At 37.9% G+C, this 22163-nt stretch overlaps 1 protein-coding gene across 2 annotated transcripts in view; it reads left to right on the plus strand.

Moving 5' to 3' along the window:
• Nucleotides 1-22163, plus strand: part of ZEB1 (zinc finger E-box binding homeobox 1) — a 317487-nt gene that overhangs the window by 278623 nt on the left and 16701 nt on the right. The window contains exons 4-6 of one of the 2 annotated variants that reach the window (XM_008150396.3): nt 4191-4352; nt 15915-16117; nt 21866-21971. In XM_008150396.3, coding sequence (XP_008148618.2) covers nt 4191-4352; nt 15915-16117; nt 21866-21971 — 471 coding nt within the window. The remainder of the gene's footprint in view (nt 1-4190; nt 4353-15914; nt 16118-21865; nt 21972-22163) is intronic. The other variant, XM_028158817.2, reaches the window with a different exon arrangement.

Consider the following 22163-nt stretch of genomic DNA (forward strand, 5'->3'; position numbering starts at 1 on the left):
GAAGTGAAAGGAATTGAAGTGTTCTTCGATTACTTCATATATCAATAGTTTACTGATACAGATTTCTAGAAAAAAACAAGTTTGGCATTAATTCTATTTCTATTTTTTGTTTAGCACTGAGATAACATTATTCTCCTAAATAAAAAGATGAAATATGTTTTTGTCATAACTGATTTACTCAATTCTTCACACATCTTGAGAATTATATGCAAAGTTACAGTTATCTATCAATACAAATATTTTAATGTCTAAAATTCAGTCCCCTAACTTGATAAAGGATTTGTTTTCCAGTCATTAGCATCATGCACACCTTCATTTTCTGGGACATATACCAAAAAGTTTTACCAGTACTTACTTATCAAAGGACTAATGATCTGGTTTTGGATTTTGTTATTCTTTTTTCTCCTCACTTAGAGGAACCTTGTTTAATATATTCAGAAATGATTGGGGAAATTTAAATATTGTTAACTTTAGTACCTTTTTCCAATACATTTTTATATTTTTTTTATCTTACCACATGAACTAACTCTATTTTGATCAATACCTTATAACTAGAAACTTAGTTCATTCCATATCTGGAATTCTGTCAGAAAATAAAAGTGCCTCTTTATTTTTCTAATTCAAATAACTGTGTCAATGCACATTTTGAGGATGGACCTGAAGAGTATTATGCTAGGTGAAATAAGCCAGTCAGAGAAAGATAAATACCACATGATTTCACTTATATGTGGAATCTAGAGAACAAAATGATCAAAATTGAAATAGACTCAAAGATACAGAGAACAGAGGAGAGAGATGTTGGGTGGCAGGGTGAAATAAGTGAAGGGATTAAGTCAAAACAAAACAAAACAAAAAAAAAATCAGAAACAAACAACAGTAAGGTGATTACCAGAGGGAAAGGGGCTTGGGGCAGATAGAAGATGGTAAAGGGGGATAAATGGTGACAGGAGGAGACTTGACTTTGGGTGGTGAACATATAATACAGCATACAGATGATGTATTACAAAATTATACACCTGAAACCTATATAATTTTATTAATATCAATGTCACCCCAATAAATTTAATAATTTTTAAATTTCTTTTATGATGAATATATAAATTAAAGTATTGAGGAATGTATAAAGTATAAATAAATATATCTTTTAAATAGAGATTATTCAAATAGTAAGGTTAAGATTATTTAGATCTAATCTAATTTTTATAAATTATAGAATATTTGTCTCTACCCTAGCTGGTTTGGTTCAGTGGATAGAGCATTGGCCTGCAGACTGAAGGGTCCCGGGTTCAATTCTGGTCAAGGATACATGCCCAGGTTGCGGGCTCAATGCCTAGTAGGGGGCATGCACAAAGCAGCAGATCAATGATTCTCTCTCATCATTGATGTTTCTCTCTCTCCCTCTCCCTTCCTCTCTGAAATCAATAAAAATATATTTAATATATATATATATTTGTCTCTAAATGAGTACATTTAGAACCAGTCTGGGCATAGGTAAGCTTATAACTTACTGAAGATGCAAAGTTCATGTTTAAAATACAAATTATATAATTCTGAAAAGTGTATACTGTTTAAAAACTCATTATTCCAGCATATGTATGTGTGTGTTTATGTATATATGTGTATGTATATATAGTTAGTCGGATATAGAAAATATAAACATTTTATAAATGAAGAACGTTTAATTGAAATAAATATTTTATAATATAATTTTATAAAAATATTGTATCTTGTTAAATCTATATGAATCTATAAGAAATCACATAAAATACAAATTTTATTATGAGTTTATCTAGTTTAACTTGAACTTCAAGTTACATTGAAAAGACTCAATGACCCTTGCTTTACTATTACTGCTTTAGCTATTCAAAGAATGCTTATTGTTGCCCTGGCTAGTAATCTCACACACAGAAGGGTCTCAGGCTCTGGTTCAATTCTTGGTCAAGGGCAACCCATCCATGTATCTCTCTCTCTAAAGCTCAATAGAAAAAGTATCCTCGGGTGAGGATTAACAGAAAAAAAAAATAAGGCTTATTTTAGCCAATGACAGATGTTAAGAATGATTTTTGAGAATATGCTTTGCTTTGCTTTCCAAGGCTCCTGAAAAGCAATGAATTTTTTAATACTATGGAATGGAACAGGTGAGATCATTAAAGGAAAATTACTCTCCCTCTGGCTGTATAATTACATAGCTGATTTCAGAGCTTCCTAACTGGAACTACAATATCCCCATTTTAGTTGCTGTGCTTTACCCAGATAGATATTCATATAAACAGGAAAACTGGAAAGCTTATCATGGCTTTATGTTGCCTTGATTAAGCAATAAATAAGGTTTTCCCAATCAATATTTTGAATTATTCCTTTAACAACCTGGAGGTTTTTATGCCGCGAGGCAATGCATCATATTATGTACTGGATTGATGGAGGGATATGCCTTTTATTCTGTGAAAAGGGGAAGATAGAAAATGAACCATCAGGATTCTAAGAGAGCCTATATGGAAGGTGAGGATCTGGAAATAGATTCCCTCAAAACTAACAGTACCACTTATCTCTTAAAGAGTCTTTCCTTGCCCCTGGATCCAGTAACCCCAGTTTGGTGACTCCTGGCAGTATATAGCAGATGCTTAATAATTAATAACTATTGGTTGTATTAAAAAGGACGGGGGCAGAAAATGATGAGTCACCATTATTACTATATCATTGACTCTAAGGTTTTAAACAGCAGCCACCCCAAGGAGTTCAGTTACTAATACTATACAGGAGATTTAGCAAGTTTTAATGACTGCTGAACAAAAAAAGTGCCCGAACATCACCATTTTAATTTGGCCCAATTTTAGTCTGCTGGGAAGTGCTGTTTAACAAATTTAGAATTGACAATTCAGTCAGAAGTTCATGAAGATGTCAGCCAGGAGGCATTTGGGAGCCAACCTAACCCATTACAGTCACCACCAGCCTGAAGCAGATAGACTCACTCTCTCATCTGGAGCCAGTCGGGGGAATGGAGGCAAACCCTAGTGTAGCAGTGCTGCTTTAGAAACTAAGCAGCACTTTGGGCCACCTTCTCAAGGTGAAAACATTATCTCTTCTTTCTTTTAATCATCATCTGAGGCCATGCTTAATTATTTTAGAGAGAGGGGAAGGGAGTGAAGAGAGAAACATACATTGGTTGCCTTCCTGTACATGCCTGACTAGGGATAGAACTCATAACCAGGAATCGAACCTGCAACCTTTTGGTGTACAGGACGATGCTCCAACCAACTGAGTCACCCAGACAGTACCATTCTATTATCTCTTGAACCTCTTTAAACTCAAGAAAAAATATGCCTCTGTCTTAATGCCACACTTAAATATCTATGTAGGCAGAAATAGCGCAAGAATAGCCCTGTTTGTATATGAATGCTAGAGGAGATGAGAAGCTATTTTATCAACTTGGTATTTTGATTCTTATTAGAACTCTTTTTACATATGGATAACTATTAAAACTATTTCCTAAGAAGTCACATAACTGAACTATACTTTAGAGTGGTTTACATTGAGACTGATTCAGATTTAAGGCACAACTCTGAGTAAAATGACACAGTAGGTTGCTAAGGTTTGAGAACTAAGGTTTTCTCTTGTCCTTTTTTCCTTGCTTTAACGTTGACTGAAAAGCTAGAAATTCAGCCAACTATATTAACTTTCTCCATATCTTGTTTATCAGTAAAATGGAATAGAAGTACAACTCTGAAGCTTAAAGGGAATATTGTGAAAATGTCAAGACTTTTATAACACTTTAAATTTACTTTAAAGATGACTTTTTAAAATACGTTTTTATTAATTTTAGAGGGAGAGGGAGAGGGATAGATTGAAACATCAATGGGAGAGAGACATTAATTGGCTGCCTCCTGCACACTACCCACCGGGTCTTGAGCTGTAACCCGGCCATGTTCCCTGACCAGAAATCGAAAAGGGGGTAGGGGAGCTTTTTGGTTCATGGTCAACACTCAACCACTGAGCCACACCAGCTAGGCTTAAAATTATTTCTTAATCAATTATAATAAATGAGTGAATATTGTTTTTAATACTCAGTAAATATTTTCTACAAATTTAAGAACAATCTCATATTCTCTCAAAATAAACAATTCCTCATTTAGAAAAACTTGGTAACAACTTGGTGGTGAAATTGCTATTTATAAAGTATGCATTTATTTTAGTAAAAGATGATGAATGCGATTCAGATGCAGAAAATGAACAAAACCATGATCCTAATGTTGAAGAGTTCCTGCAACAACAAGATACTGCTGTCATTTACCCTGAGGCACCTGAAGAGGACCAGAGGCAGGGCACACCAGAAGCCAGTGGTCATGATGAAAATGGTAAATGGAGCTTCACAGTTGTTTTTGTTTTCATCTTTAAAGGATTATTTCTATTACTCTACTGTAGGAACCTACTATCCTACTATAGAAAACATCTTTCAAAGCCAAAATTGATTGCAGATGGCTGGAGAGATTAATCTCTTTAATTAACGGAACATTGTCCATGATAACAGTATAGTGTAATATTAGTGGCATCTAATATATATAGTGGTAATGCCACTGCATATGAAATGCTTAGAACAGTGCCTGAACATTGATTTCCATTCACTAACATGGCAGCAAGTAGTGGAAATGGAAACTAGGATGACCCTTACTATCCATTGATTCTTTTCCACTATTCTTCTAGCAAGCAAAACATGGTTGTCTGCTTCAAAACATACTAATTTGGAGACAAATGGTTTTTCAATATCTACTTTAGTCCATTCTGATATGAACAGCCACTGTATAAAGAGTAATAAAATGTAGTAAGAAAGTGTTCGTAATCTCCTGAAAAGAAATAAGCTGTCATCCATTCTACCCTTCCTCCATGAACTGGAAACAGATGAAAATAACTTGCTAAGAAATTTATATAAAATCTGTACCAAATACTAGGACGTTACTTAGAATGTTTAAGGATATATTAAGTTGTAACATCCTAATCTGATTTGATTTTTCCAGGTCTTAATCTGATTTCATTTTTCCAGGTCTCACTTTAATGGATTATATGTCGCTTCAAGTCAAATAACCATCTTATTTAAGGCTTTTTTTTTAGAGCAGTTGTATGTTTATAACCAAATTGAGACAGAGATACAGAGATGTCCCATATAACCCTTTCCCCTACACATTCATAAGCCTTTTCCATTATCAACATAACTCACCAGAATGGTATACAATTCACCGGAATGGTACTTTTTTTTGCCAATGATGAACCTACATTGACACAACATAATCATTCCAAGTTCATAGTTTACCTTAGGGTTTACTCTTGGTGTTGTACATTCTATGGGTTTGGACAAATGTATAATGACATGTGTTTATCGTTATAATATCATACAGAGTAGTTTCACTGACCTAAAAATTCTTCAGTGCTCTGCCTATGCATTCATTTTTCCCCATCTCCCCTACCCCTGACAACCACTGATCTTTATGTTTCCATTGGAATCATATAGTATGTAGCTTTTTCAAATAGACTTTTTTTCACTTAGAAATCTGAATTTAAGATTCTTCCATGTTGTTTTAGGGCTTGATAGTTCATTTCTTTTGTGTTGAATAATATTCCATTGTCTGGATACACCACAGATTATTAATCCATTCACCTTCCAAATGTTGGCAACTATGATATAAACTGCTATAAACATCTATGTACAGATTTTTGTAGGGACATAAGTTTTCAGTTTATTTTGATAAATAACAAGAAGCACAATTGCTGGATTTGTATGGTAAGAGTTTTACAAGAAACTTCCAAATTGCCTTCCAGTTTTCATTCCTACCAGCACTGAATGAGAGTTACTGTTGATTCATGTCCTCACCAGTATTGGTGCTGTCAGTGTTCTGGATTTGGGGTGTTCTATAGGTGTTTAATGGTTTCTTGTGGTTTTAATTTGTGTTTCCATGATGACATATGATTTGGAGCATCTTTTTATACTTATCTGCCATCTATATCTTCTTTGGTAAGCTGTCTGTTAAGGTCTTTGGCCTATTTTTTAGTTATCTGATTTTTTATTGAGTTTTAAGAGTTCTTTGTATATTTTGGATAATAATCCTTTAGTAGATGTGTTTTTTGCAAAAGTTTTTCTCAGTCTGTGGCTTGTCTTCTAATTCTCTTGATATTATCTTTCTCAGAGCAGAAGCATTTAATTTTAATGAAATGTAGCTTGTCAGTTACTTTTGTATAAATTGTGCCTCTGATGTTGTATATAAAAAGGCATCAACCATAACCAAGGTCATATAGGTTTTCTCCTCTTGTCTTTTCATTGTCTTATAGTTTTGCATTTTACAATTAGGTCTGTGATCCATTTTGAGTTCATTCTTGTGAATGGTATAAAGGTCTGTGTCTTAATTCATTTTAATTTTTGCATGAGGATGTTCAGTTCTATTACATTTATTGACAAAATTGTTTTTGCTCTATTGTATTGCTTTGCTCCTTTGTCAAAGATCAGTTGACTATATTTATGGGGATCTATTTCTGGGCTCTCTGTTCTATTTCATTGATCCATTTGTCTATACCACATGTCTTGATTATTATAACTTTATAGTAAGTATTAAAGTTGGGTAGTGTTAATCCTCTGAGTTAGTTCTTCTTCAGTATTGTGTTTTATGTTCTGGATCTGTTGGCTCCCCATATAAACTTTAGAATGTTTATAAATATCCATAAAACAACCCTCTAGGATATATATTGGGATTGCATTGAATCTATAGATGAAGTTGGGAAGAACTGACACCTTGACTGTATTGAGTCTCCTTATCAATAAAGTTGGGATATCTCTCCATTTATTTAGTTCTTTGATTTTGTTCATCAGAGTGTTGTTGTTTTCCTCATATAAATTTCATACATATTTGTTAGCTTTATACCTAAGTATTTCAAATTTCTTGGTGCTAATGTAAATGGTATTATATCAATCAACTTTTAAATTTTTTAAGGAAATTGAGAAAGATGGTATAGAAAACAAAATAGATTCTATTGCAGAGTCAACTGTACTTTCCTTAAATCAGGAATAAACTATGAAAAAAAAAAGAGAACAAACAGAAGTTTAACTCTAGAATAGATAGATTTTTGTAACTAAATTAGTGACAAAGTAACTAGAAGTAGGGTACTTCAGAACTGTTTCTTCCAGTGTACCAAAAGTTCACATTTATTAACACTATAGATTATTGCCCCTGAGAACACTGCATTTCAGCTTAATGATAGTGTGCTGATTATCAATATTTGTATATTTGGAGAGTCTATAGTTATTGGCATTATAATCCTACTAGTGACCAGGTGCATGGATTCTACACATTGAAAGGAAATTAATTGGAAGGTGGCCGGTGGGGCAGGACAGGGCGAGAAGGGCCGGACGCGCCCTGGATCCAACCTCCCGCAGTCCCTCCCCAGCGTCTGTAAAGTGAGCGGGGTCCCTCCGGCAGATGGGGTCCCTCAGCCTAGCCTGCGGGGATCGGGCCAAAACTGGCTCTCCAACATTCCCAAGGGGTCCAGGAGTGCAAGAGGATGCTCTGAAAAGTTGCTGTCATACAGGGTGTGGAATGCAAATGCAAGTGTGTAGTAAACCAGATTCGAGGCCAACAGTGCCCCAGCAACAACATAACCCACGGCCAAAGGTGGAATTGTGCAGCCCCACGAGGAATTGGGCTCCCTCTCTCTGGTTTCAGGGTGCATCACCTGAGAACCACAGCTGCCAAGTCACTGCAGCTGGGCAGTTTACGCATTGAGTGTCTGCCCCCTGTTGGTCAGTGCACATCATAGAGACCCGTCCAATGGTTGGACACTTAGCATATTAGCCTTTTATATATATAGACTAGAGGCCCAGTGCACGAAAATTGTGCTCTCGGGGGGCCCCTCAGCTCTCCGGGGCATCGGGCCTAATCTGTCAGTCAGACATCCCTCTGGTAGCCTGGGAGCCCTCAGGGGATGTCCACCTGCAGTCAGACAGCATTAGTGCTGCTGAGGAGGCAGGAGAGGCTCTCTTGCCACTGCTGCTGCACTCGCAGCCATCAGCCTGGCTTGTGGCTGAGCAGAGCTCCCCCTATGGGAGTGCACTGACCACCAGGGGGCAGCTCCTGCGTTAAGCATTTGCCCCCTGGTGGTCAGCGCATGTGATAGCGACTGGTCATTCCTGGTTGTTCCACTGTTAGGGTCAATTTGCATATTACCCTTTTATTATATAGGACTAGAGGCCCAGTGCACGTATTCATGCATTGGTGGGGTCCCTCAGCCTGACCTGCAGGGATCGGGTCGAAACCTGCTCTTCGACATCTCCTAAGGGGTCCCAGATTGTGAGAGGGTGGTTCTCGGGTGACACACCCCAGAATCAGGCTCCCTTCTCTCTGGTTCCGGATGTGTCACCCAAGAACCACAGCTGCCAAGTCACTGCAGCTTGGCAGCTCCTCCATTGAGTATCTTCCCCCTGGTGGTCAGTGCACAGTCATAGCTACTGGTCGGAGTATCTGCCCCCTGGTGTTCATAGCGCATCATTGCTAATGGTTGGATGGTCGCTTAGGCTTCTATATATATAGATAAGGCCCTACTGTTTCCACTTTGATTTCTTAGTTGTTTTTTCTCTTAAATAAAATGTATTAACATTTCACCTATAGAAGCAGAACATTAAAATAAACATAAAAAGGAAATAGAAAAATTTTAAATCTATGTATAAAATATATATGTAACAAAATGGTATTCACAAAGCTTTGGTGAAAGAAAACAAAACTAAAGAAATGTTCCATTGCATAGATCAAATAAGGTTAAACCTTGTAAAGTTCAGTGTTACAAATCAACACAGTAAAATCCCATTAGAATTGAGGCCCTAACCATTCTGGTTTAGTACAACATGTTTTTAATTCAGATATTTCTTACTTTAAGGTATATATATATATGTATATATATATATATATTTGACCATTCGACCAGTAGCTATGATGTGCACTGACCACCAGTAGGCAGACGCTCAACGCACAGGCGTGGAAACATGGAACAGACTAATGAATCTCAGAGGGAAGAGGGGAGGAGGGAAGAGATTAACCAAAGATCTTACATGCATACTACAGGCCTGGTGCACAGATTCATGCACCAGTGGGGTCGCTTGGCCTGTCCTGCGGGGATTGGGCCAAAACCAACAGTCAAACGTCCCCCGACGGGTCCTGGATTGAGAGTGGGTGCAGGCCAGGCTTAGGGACCCCACCGGTGCACAAATCCATGCACCGGGCCTGTAGTACAGTATAATATATACTAGAGGCCTGGTGCATGAAATTCATGCACAGGGGGGTGTCCCTCAACCCGGCCTGCACCCTCAAATCTGAGATCCCTTGGGGGATGTTTTAACTGCCAGTTTAGGCCCGATCCCTGTGGCAGTTGGACATCCCTCTCACTATCCAGGACTACTGGCTCCTAACCACTTGCCTGCCTACCTGCCTGCCTGATTGCCCCTAACCGCTTCTGCCTGCCAGCCTGATCGCCCCCTAATTGCTCCCCTGCCAGCCTGATTGACACCTAGCTGTTCCTCTGCCAGCCTGATAACCCCCAACTGCCCTCCCCTGCCGGCCTGATCCCCCACAACTGCCCTCCCCTGCCGGCCATCTTGTAATGGCCATCTTGTGGTGGCCATATTGTGGTGACGTCGCACAAGGGCATGATGCCACCTAGGCTTTTATTACATAGGATACTGCTAATAGAGTATTTCACAGTAGATAGTCTGTCACACCAGTAGCATCTGTTTAAATATAAAAAGTTATTATCTTCAGAAACTCTTAAATTTTTAATGTTTTAGCAGGTTAAACAGGCCCTCCATGTTTAACCGTTAAACATGCCCTCCGTGTTCACTTCCTATGTTGTGAACAGGCAAACTTTATTCCAGTATGTTGATTTTCACAAATTTGAGTTAGTGGGAGTAAATCAAGATTTTTCAAAGGTTTTATATCAAGTAACACTATCAGTCTGAAATTTTATGCTAACTACCAAAGAAAGAGGAAGATACAAGAAAAATTTTAATTTTTTAAATAAGTATATCAGTGGTCACAGATGCATACATAAATTATAGGAAGTTTTTTAAATGACCAAATAGGTTGTCTTTTTAGTAGTATTCATTTGCTACCTTAAGTTTATTATATGAATTCTAAAATATATTTTCCTTATATGACAAGCCTTTATTCCTAAAAAAGTATTTTTTTCAAAAACAATACAATATTTTCAAAATTAGAAACAAAACTTTCACTTAACTTTTAAACCTGCATTCTATAACTTGCTTATTATGTCAAACATTTAGATTTACTTTTTTATTGTTTTATACATGCTAGTGACATAAAGATTAAATTCAAATTTTATATATGTGAAAAAATTCAATAGATACTGATTTATGAAGGTAATTACTTGCTGTTAAAATACAAAGTGTACCAAGTATACACACTTTAACAGCTGATAGCTCAATTTTGAAAATGACATGTATTTTAATAAACAGCTGCCTTTATAATTATTCAAAGTGCCTGTATATATTTTTTGGGGGGACACCCTATATAAGCAGCCTGTCATTTTACAAAATATTAGTATTTTGTTTATTAATTAGTGGGGTTAATCATGAAGACAAAAAAAGACATAAAAAAATGAGAGCAGACAGCTCTCTAACACTATGAGTATAAGCAGCTTGAGTTTGAGTGATGGAAATCATTGTGATTGTGGTGCCAATAATGAACACTTACAATAGTGGACTCTGACTTTTGTCATTATAAATAGGATGGACTAGCAGTCTGGCAAGGAGAATGTGTCAAATGTTGACTTCTTACTTGCCAGTACAAATAGGAAATTCATACTAGACAAAACATAATATGATTCCAAAGAATTTCATCATGCGGCTAATCTAGTCCCCAAAGAAGTGGGTCATGTTAGAGTCATCACCAACAGAAAACTCTCTGATACCAGTTGCCTTACTAACGAAAGATACCATCCTAAACTTTGGGGATTTTAGTTGTTTAATTTTTAATATATTAAATAAAATATTCATATTCATATTTTGATGCATATTTACCTAGCTTTGTCGAGTTAGGTGCTCAGTCTATTATATGTAGGCTGGTCTTGGAGCAAGATATTTAATTTATACAAACTTGAATTTCAATAAAGGTAATATATATTTATGAAACATTTTTATATTATGAAATTTTATTTGGTGGTCTATTTTTCTAGGAGAAAATAAAAATGAAGGTAGAGATGACATTTACAATAAGATGTCACTTAGGGAACTTATTTCTTTGAAGAAATAAATCAAATATGAAAAACTTAATTAAATAATAATCATTGAGGAACCAAGATGGCGGCAAGAATCAGAAAATCTGGCCGAAGCCGGTTTGGCTCAGTGGATAGAGCGTCGGCCTGCGAACTCAAGGGTCCCAGATTCGATTCTGGTCAGGGGCATGTACCTTGGTTGCGGGCACATCCCCGGTGGGGGGTGTGCAGGAGGCTGATCGATGTTTCTCTCTCATCGATGTTTCTAACTTCTATCCCTCTCTCTTCCTCTCTGAAAAAATCAATAAAAATATATTAAAAAAAAAAAAGAATCAGAAAATCTGAATAGACCAATAACAACTAATGAAATTGAAGCAGTAATTTAAAAAAAAACTCCAAGCAAACAAAAGTCCTGGACCAGATGGCCTCACAGGTAAGTTTTACTGAATATTCAAAGAAGAAATAACACCTATTCTCCTCAAACTATTCCAAAAAACATCAGAATGAGGAAAGACTTCCAAGATCTTTTGACAGGACCAGCATTATCCTAATTCCCAAACCAGATAAAGATCCTACAAAAGTCAATAAGAAAACAGCAATCCTAAATGACACTCTAGAACAGATGGAACTAATTGTCATCTTCAGAAAATTCCACCCCAAAGCTACGGGTATACATTCTTCTCAAGTGCACATGGGGCATTTTCAATGATAGACTACATGTTAGGACACAAGCTAAGTCACTACAAATTCAAGAAGATTGAAGTCATATCAGGCATCTTCTTAGACCACAATGGCATGAAATTAGAAATCATCTACAATAAAAATGCTAAAAAACAATCAAATACATGGAGGCTAAATAGCATGCTATTAAACAATTAATGGGTTACCAATGAGATCAAAGATGAAATAAAAACATCCTGGAAACATATGAAAATGAACACACAACAATCCAAAATCTATGGAACACAATGAAAGCAGTCCTGAGCGGGAAGTTTATAATACTACAGACTTACCTCAAAAAAAGAAAAGAAAGAAAAACTGGGAGAACCAAGATAGTAGTGTAGGTAAATGCCTGTACTCACCACCTCCCACAACCACATACAAATTACAACTAAAATACAGAACCACCACCATCCAGAACCGCCTGAAAGCTGGCTAAATGGAAGTCCTAAAACTAGAGAAGTAGACTGGTAGGAGGGGTGGAGGCATGGAAACAGGCTGGACTAGCACACACATGTGCCACTTTTTTAATTGGGAGGGAGATTGTTTGTGCGAACCGCACCCCCTCCTCCCCCGGCAGTGAGCAAGGAGTCCAAGCCAAGCCCCACACAAGACTTTCAGCCTATGCTCCCAGAGCTTGAAAAAGAAGTCCCTGTAACTATGGCATGTAAAAACCAGTGGAGATTTGGTTTCAGTGACGTAGTGGCTGCTGGAGACTCAGGCATTCCTTTTAAAGGGCCAGAGCATGAACTGAACTTACAAGGTCCTGCTTCCTCTGAGTTCCAGTGCCAGGGAGAGGCTCTGGGGGACCTGTACACATACAAAGAGAAACTGGATTGTCTGGCATCAGGGCAGGAATTCGGGGTGGCTTTCTCCCAGATGGAGGTGCTCCCAGGGGTCATTGTTCCTGTGCTGGAACCTCCTGGGTCCAGGGCTGACTGGCAGCCACTTCTGTTTTCTCTGCCCTGGTGATTCCCTGAGATTCTGCCCCATCCAATTTGCAGCCCCATCCAACCTGTGTGAAGTGGCTTTTACATATGAATGGCTTGTCTTTGCTCAGGCTTCAGACTTGCTAAAATCTGTCAAACAAGCTGAAGCTGGGTCAGAAAGCTCCAAATCTATCAATAAAAGGCCCAAGACCCAGCACTAGCACCAGCCTACCTGGCTTCACAGCTGGGCCTCACTTGGGCACCTCTAAGCCCAATACAAATAGGAGGAATCTGCAGCTCTCTCTGTAGCTCCTGCCAGGTGGCCCCTGGCAGTGGCTGACTTTGTACCTCCAAGGATACCCAAGAGCCAGTGCACCTGGTGGACAGCATTGGACCATACCAGATTACAACTCTACACATCCATAAGCAACATACTCAAGCGACAGACTCAATAAGTACCAAAGCCCCACTGAAGCAAGTCCTCCATAGGGTGTCTCCTGCATAGCAGCTCTCCCACTGTAGTCACAGCTGCTCCTCACAGCCGACTGGCCTGGAGGTCAGTTCCTCCCAGTGACACCAACAGCAATCAAGTCTTAACTACAACAAGACTGTGTTCACAGCCCACAAAGGGGCACACCTAGAGTACCCAGCTCAGGTGACTGGAGAGGCTAAGCTACTGGGCCCTATAGGACACCTTACTACACAAGGCCACTTTACCAACTCGAGGAGACATAACAGCTCTACCCAATACATAGAAACAAACACAGGAAAGCAGCCAAAATGTGGAAACAAAGAAACATGTCATAAATTAAAGAAATGGAAGAAAGCAAACTAATGGATACAGAGTTCAAAACCACAGTTACAAGGTTACTCAAGAATCTTCATGAGACCTTCAAGCAACTTAGTAAGACTCTCAAGGATCTTAGTGAGAATACCAAGCATATAGAAAAAAACCAGCAGTCAGAAATTAAGTATACACTGACTGAAATAAAGAATAACATACATGGATTCAACAGTAGAGGATTTCAAAAATCAAATCAATGTGCAATACGAGAAAGCAAAAAATACCCAATCAGAAGAGCAAAATGAAAAAAGAATTCAAATATAGGAAGATAGTGTAAGGAGCCTCAGAGACAACTTTAACCTTTTGCACTCGGATGTCGAGTGTGACTCGACACAGTTAGCATTAGAATAAAGGAATCGAGAAAAAAGCAAGCGAGTGCAAAGGGTTAAGCATAACTAGCATTCGCATTATGGAGGTACCAGAAGGAGAAGAGACAGAGAGCAAGATAGGAAAACCTATTTGCAGAAATAATGACAGAAAATTTCCCCTACCTGGTGAAAGAAATAGACTTACAAGTCCATGAAGCACAGAGAGTCCCAAACAAGAGGAACTTAAAGGGACCACACCAAGTCACATCATAATTAAAATGTCAAGGGCTAAAGACAAAGAGAGAATCTTAAAAGCAGCAAGAGAAAAGCAGTTAGTTACCTACAAGGGAACACCCATATGACTATCAGCTGATTTCTCAACAGAATCTATGCAGGCCAGAAGGAAGTGGCAACCAAGATTACTCTCCCTAGCAAAGCTATCATTTGGAATTGAAGGTCATATTAAGAGCTTCACTGACAAGAAAAAGCTAAAGGAGTTCATCACCATCAAACCAGTACTACATGAAATGTTGAAGGCTATTTTTTAAGAAGAGGAGGAAAATGAAAAGGAAGAGGAAGAAGAAGAAAAAAAAATATGAACAATAAAATGGCAACAAATACATATCTATCAATGATTTAATCTAAAAATCAAAATAAACTAATAAGAAAACTAATGAACAGAATAAACTGGTAAAAGAAATAGAATCAGAGACAGAAATGCAACAGACTGATAATTTTCAGTGGGAAGGGGGGTGGGGGAGCAGGAAGAAAAGATCTCATATGCATATATGCATTACCTATGGACACATACAATAGAGTGGGAAAGACCTGGGGTGGGGTGGGAACTGGATGAAGGGGGGACAATGGGGGAAGGATGTCTGTAATACTCTCAACAATAAAGATAAAATAATAATAATATTAATTGACAAAGTAATATTACATTTTAGGATTTTCAGGTTACATGGTTCCAAAATTACATATAGTTCATTTAGTGAAACCCAATTTATGCATAATACCTTTTTTTCTGAAAGCTATCCTATATCTATTCATTCATATAAAATTATACAGATAGTTTTTCATTGTATTTCAGTAGGGGAAAGAAGATGAATAACCATGCACAAGAGGTATTTATGGGCCTAGCCTAGATCTGGCTCCTACTAACAGCACCCCCCCCCTCCAAAATACATGCATTTTTTTGGTCTGAACATGGTTATATGGCCTCCTAACTACAATGACTCATAGAAAGGTAGTCTGTCTATGTACTACTTACTCTCTGATGAAAGTAACTATCATTTTGAAATTTGAAAGAATGAACATTAAATAAATAATGACGTTGTTACCTATAAAAAGATTCTGTTATGGTATACAAGTCCATTAATATATATACATTTACAAATGTAACCTACATGCTAATTTTATTTTTGTTTCTTGTTTTTGTCTGACCATATAAAAGAAGAAAAGAATTAGAGTTTAGTAAAAAAAAAATATGGGACCTTAAAGTCAGACAGCAAACATTTGAATCCTGACTTCGTCATTTACTGGCTGTGTGACTTTTAAGTTATATAATCTTTCTGAGCCTTATTCATGTTTGTACTTATAAAATAGAGTGAGTATCATTATATTGTTCTGAGGATCAAATATAAACTGGGCCGCCTAATATCTTGTATAGAGCTTAAGGAGGACTCACTGGTAGCTTTTGTAATATTTTTTTTTTATTTTTCTACATTTTATTTTTCAATTACAGTTGGCATCCATTATTATTTTATATGAGTTTCAGATATATAGCATAATGGTTAGACAGTTATATAATATGCCAAATTTTTTAAAATTTTTTAATTTATGATCTTTCTTTTACAGGAACACCAGATGCATTTTCCCAATTACTCACCTGCCCGTATTGTGATAGAGGCTATAAACGCTTTACCTCTCTAAAAGAACACATTAAATATCGCCATGAAAAGAACGAAGATAACTTTAGTTGCTCTTTGTGCAGTTACACCTTTGCATACAGAACCCAACTTGAACGTCATATGACATCACATAAATCAGGAAGAGATCAAGTAAGTGAAATAACTAAGGTCATTAGCTCTCCAAAATTTCAGAATTCATCTCTCCATAAAAGGAAAGGATTTTAATATACTTAAAAGTTAAAAAGATGTACTAGATAATGTCTTATATGCAGCCTTATAAAAATGAAAGTGATTATTTATTTTAATTATCTGGTTATTTCTGAGTTACAAATCACATGTGATCATGATTTTAAAGGTAACTAAGTATTTTCTTTTTCAGATAAGATCCCTTTCATCTCAATTTAATTATTTTGCTTATACTTTCCTAATATATAAAAACCCTGGGTCCATCACGACCAGAGGCTCAACCAATGGAAGTCAGTCCTCAGTCATTGCTGGGTTGCCACAGCAACCCAGCATTGACTGCTACAGCAGCAAGCATGGTGACCTAGCACTGACTGCTGAGGGGGCTGTGAATCAGGCCTGGAGAGAGGCCTGAAGAGAGAAGCAGGGTCTGATCCATAGCCTCTGTGGCAGATGTTGATCAGCACTTGCCTCTCTCTTTCTCTCTGGGCCTGGCCAGCAGCCACATCTCCATTTCTCTCCAGACCTCCACTGGGACTGTTGATCAGCTCTGCCTCTCTGATCAGGCCCTGTTGATAGGCCCAGAGATGCTGACTGGCATAGAAACAGACGAATCAGAATCAAATCTGGATGAAGTGTGAGAAGCCAATGGCTGCCTAGGAGGCGGAGCTTTTGACGCTGACTGGCATAGAAACTGACCAATCAGAACCAAATTGGCCGTCAGAGGAGGGCAGTTGGGGCGAGATCAGGCTGGCAGGGTAGGGCAGTTAGGGGTGATCAGGCAGGCAGAGGCAGTTAGGGGCGATCAGGCTGGCAGGGAAGGGAAGTTGGGAGCAACCAGGCCAGCAGGGGAGGACAGTTGGGGGGGACCAGACCTTCAGGGGAGGGTAGTTGGGGGTGAGATCAAGCCCACATGGAAGGGCAGTTGGGGGTGACCAGGCCAGCAGGGGAGGGCAGTTGTGGGGGAGATCAGGCTGGCAGGGGAGGGCAATTGGGGGTGAGATCAGGCAGGCAAGGGAGGGCAGTTGGGGACGACCTGGCTGGCAGGGGAGGGCAATTGGGGGTGATTGAGCCGGCAGGGGAGCAGTTAGGTGTTAATCAAGCTGGCAGGGGAGTGGTTAGGGGTGATCAGGCTGGCAGGCAGAAGCGATTAGGGGCAATCAGGCAGGCAGGCAGGCGAGTGGTTAGGAGCCAGCAGTCCTGGATTGTGAGAGGGATGTCCCAGATTGCAGAGGGTGCAGGCTGGGCTGAGGGACACCCCCCTAGTGCACAAATTTCATGCACTGGGCCTCTAGTAACAAATACTTCTCTTAAGTTTATAACTAGATTTCATAATGCATTGTATTAAAATGTTCAGTGCAGGAAAATAAATATTGGTTACATAAACCACACGACTTACTACTGACCAAATTTAAAAGGAAAATAATGATAAAGTTTTATTTTTTTGTGAATCACTGACTCTTTATTCTCAGTATAAGCTATAGTGAATAAGGGAAGTTGCTTCCTCTAAAAATCTAAAGTTTAGATTCCAATATATTTTTATTCTGAAGACTCTATTTTCATATGTTTTATTCTACTTCTATGTCACTTTACCTCAATTTCTAGAGGCATAAACCAAGATTACTCTATAAGTATTAAGTTACATGTAAAATATTGGCTCTATACTTAAGGATTAAAGTAAAGGAATCTTCCCAGTTATACTTCCTTTATAAGGTCTTAATAACTACCAACTATAAACAATCAACTGAATATCATTAAATCTAACTTCAAAAATCAAATAACTATTCAAATGCATGGGCTATGTCAAGGCTGAATGTTGTGGTTGGGGCACATGTCCATTTTCTTATATGAAAGAAAATATCTATATACATGAGTCTCTATGAACTTTGCCCTAGGAATGTACCTAACATAAGTCATATGTCCCATAGAGAACATATTAGACCAATGGTCGGCAAACTCATTAGTCAACAGAGCCAAATATCAACAGTACAATGATTGAAATTTCTTTTGAGAGCCAAATTTTTTAAACTTAAACTATATAGGTAGGTACATTGTTATTAACTTTATTAGGGTACTCCTAAGCTGGCCTTTGCTAAAAACTCAAGTGGCCAAAGAGCCGCATGTGGCTCTCGAGCCGCGGTTTGCCGACCACTGCATTTAGACCCTTTGCTAACATGATAGACAAACCAAAATACCAAGCAAAAAAATTTATGGAAAAATAATAATTGAACATGGTCAGCTTATATTCTCAGGACTTTAGCAACAACACTCACAAAATAAGATTGGGGGTTGGGGACTGGCAAATCAGGTACTATAGGACCAAGATTGCCTTAGATAGGTTAATGATTAAGTCTGTGAAGAAGCACTTGAAATGGGAGAGAGTACCAAAGGGAGAAAACTGGTGCAGAGAAGGAACTGCTGAAGACAAACACCATCTACTTACCGTCTGCCCCTATTATAGTCTTATTAGGAACAATACAGACGAGTGCTTTTTCTATCTGAGAGTCCTCAGGTAACCACAGGATAGATGGGCCTTGGGAAAAGAGCCTATTCAATGACATTTGCGGAGCAGATTTATCCTACAACTGCTGCCCCCATATACTCTCTATACCAAGGGCCTTTATCATAGGAAAGGATCTCCAAAGGAGAGACAGAGCTGATAGTGAAAGCAGGAGATGCCATTATAAAAGCAAATTGTAAGATCTCTGATGAGCATGAAACCCCCTTTTTGATGATTTTTCTAATGCTTGCAAAGGTAATAGGTTTATATATAAAGTTTGTGGTCAAACTAAGGTCAGAAAGGAATTGTGATACATTTGGGGACCAATAAAGTACAGAAATATAATTGGGAGGTCTTGGAAACAATTTAGTTATGAGGCAGCAAACTAGAGGGTAGAATGTCTAGCATGCTGGCCTTTGAAAATCATGCCACAACTTAAAGGTAAGCATTCCCATGTCTTATTCATTTATTCATTCAACAAATATTTGAGTTTCTATCATGTGTCAGGCCCTGTTCTAGGTGTTAAAGGCACAATAGTGGAAAAGATGAGCAAAATCCCTGACAGTAGGGAATATATACAGGGTGGTACAAAAGTAGGTTTACAGTTGTGAGTATGCAAAGCACAGAGTTTATTCTTGTACTAGAGGCCCGATGCACGAAATTTGTGCAAGGACTTTGGCCCCCACCACTGCAATGGCCACCTCTGCCGTGGCCCCCGCCCACTGCGGCTTTGTCTGGAAGGAAGGACGTCCAGAAGGACATCTGGTCTAATTAGCATATTACACTTTTATTATTATACTAGTAGATTATTATTTATTACTGTGTTTTCCATATGAACAACTGTGTACCTACTTTTGCACTACCCTATACTAATGTGATATGAAACAGATATAAAATATCAAAAACAGGTAGTATGAAGAAAAATAGCATAAGAGGATAGAAAGTGATGAAAGTCGCTATTTGTTAGAGAGTAGGGAGACCTTTCTGAGAATGTGCCATCTGAACTAAAACCTGAATGAAAAGAAGAAGCCAATCATGGAATTATTGGGGGAAGGACATTCCACTCAAAGGGAACAGACTGAAGCATGAAAAGGCCTTGAGGCAGAAATCTGTCTGATGCCACCAAAGAACAGTCAGGAGGCCAGTGTGAACAAAGGGGAGAAAGAAGGTGAGGCCCAGGAAGTATGGGGAGGCAGATGATGTAGCTGCTCGAATAGGCCATAATAAAGACTTTTGATTTTATTCCAAAGTATGATAGGGAAGCCTTTGAAGGATATTGAATTTTAACTTTGTTTGTTTTTTTAAAGGGAGAGGGAGAGAGAGAAGCATCAATGATGAGAGAAAAGTGTTAATCAGCTACCTCCTGCACATCCCTTACTGGGGATCAAGCCTGCAACCGGGCAGCTGTCCTGATGCGGAATCGAACTGTGACCTGATTCATGGGTCGATGCTCAACCACTTAGCCATACCAGCCAGGCATTAACTTTTTTTTTAAGGGGACACTGACTGTTGGGTAGAGAATAGGTCAAGAGAAACAGCAATGGAAGCAGGGAGATGCTATTGCTAAAGTCCAGGCCAGGGGTAGTTGATGGTTTAAACTTGGTGGTGGTGACAGACTATCACCTAATGAGGAATATTGGATTCAGAATGTATTCATTTGGATTGCTGATGTAATGGGTAAGGATATAAGAAAAAGAGAGGGTTCAAGGATTACTTCAAAGTTCAGGGCCTAAGCAATAAATAAATGAGAGTATTATTCACAAAGATAGGAAACACTAAAGAAGGAAACTGATTTTCAGGATAGAAGTTAAGAGTTTACTGAGTAATGTTTGTCATGTTAACAGATGCCTATCACTTTCCAATATCAAGGAATATCAAGGAAGCAATTGATGATAAGAGTCTGGAGTTGAAGGGAAAGGTCTAAAGATATAAATTTGGGAATTGTCATCATATATTCAGTATTTTAAGCCATGGGTTTGAATGAAGTAGGGCTTGATACAGAGTAAGTACATATATTCTTTCCTTCCTACATGAAAGACAAAAGAAAGAACATTCTAGTTCAGGTGAGCATGAGGCAAGTAGTACTTGAGTTAAGCCTTTGAAAGATAAGTAGAATTTTAAAAGTAATAATTAAAAGGAAAATAGCCAAGAAATAGGGAATAGTATAAATCAAAGCAAGGAGAAAGAGAAGAGCAATATATATGCAGAAAACAGACTCAATAAATGACTGAGGCAGGAACTTTTAGAGAACTGGTAAAGAATAAGCCTTCAAACTCAGGAGCTAAGAACTTGGAATCTGTAGACTCAGAATCTGTATTCAGGGGTTGATGGGAATCCTTTGGAGGTTTCTGAGCAGGATTTGATTCAATTCAAGCAATTTTGAGTTGGTTTGTTTTTTCGGGGGTGGGGAAACAGTTATTTTTTATTTAGAGCTTTATAACCCAAAGCAAGATATGAGAGCTGGTTTAAGAAGAGATTGCAATTTTGAAACAAGAAATCTGTACAACTCCTCCAGGCAGTGGCTGTGAAGGAAGTAGCTGTATTTCAGAAACTTGTTCCCATAGTTTCTTAACACTTTTGTATCCCAGGCCCCGACATTCACAAAGTTAGGCATTTTGCAAGCTCAAATCAATTCAAGCAGTGTTTTTCTAAGATTATGGGTGTAGGATATATTTGTAATACATAAAGTGGAGATTTGATGAATGAGACAGAAAGCTATTATAATCATATTTGGCTGGAAAAGAACTTTTTTTAAATCATCAAATTAAAGTACAATTTAGAAATATCAAACATATAAGAAGATAAAATACTAAAAAAAGCCCGGCCTTATCTCCTATTCAGGAGATCTTGTTCTTCTATTGAGTAACTGCTTTAGACAGGTTATTGAATGTTCTTGACCTCAATTTTTTTATCTGAAAATTAAGGGGCTACAGTTCCTAGTAATATATATATATATATATTATTTTTGCCAAATACTATTATTGCTTAATAAAGTATGATTCTGATACTTTAAATTAGAAAGTGTAGATTTTTCTCTATGTCAAAATTCCGTTCCCAGTATCACCCTCCTTTTTGCTAATATTTCAAGTGTTAGGTTTTTGTAACTGCTATAATTTGAGGCCTTTAAGAAACAAAATAATCACCAGAACATTTTAGCAAATTGAATGTTCTTTATGTTTTTGCTTTATAAATAAAATGCCCATTCTTTTTTACAGAGACATGTGACACAGTCTGGAGGCAATCGTAAATTCAAGTGCACTGAATGTGGAAAAGCTTTCAAATACAAACACCATCTAAAAGAGCACTTAAGAATTCACAGTGGTAAATATTTGTTATCTTCCTACACCTTGAATACTATAGCATACATGGAAATTAATATTATAACATGTGATCTACACAAATGATTAGAAACTCCTTTCTTTTAGGATGCAGATGAATCTGGAGAAATTTTCAGTTTATAAATGGTATCTTATTGGAGTTTTAATCTTTGACTAAGGTATATCAAGTTAATAT

Source organism: Eptesicus fuscus, chromosome 5, assembly GCF_027574615.1.
Source record: "Eptesicus fuscus isolate TK198812 chromosome 5, DD_ASM_mEF_20220401, whole genome shotgun sequence".
NCBI lineage: Eukaryota > Metazoa > Chordata > Mammalia > Chiroptera > Vespertilionidae > Eptesicus > Eptesicus fuscus.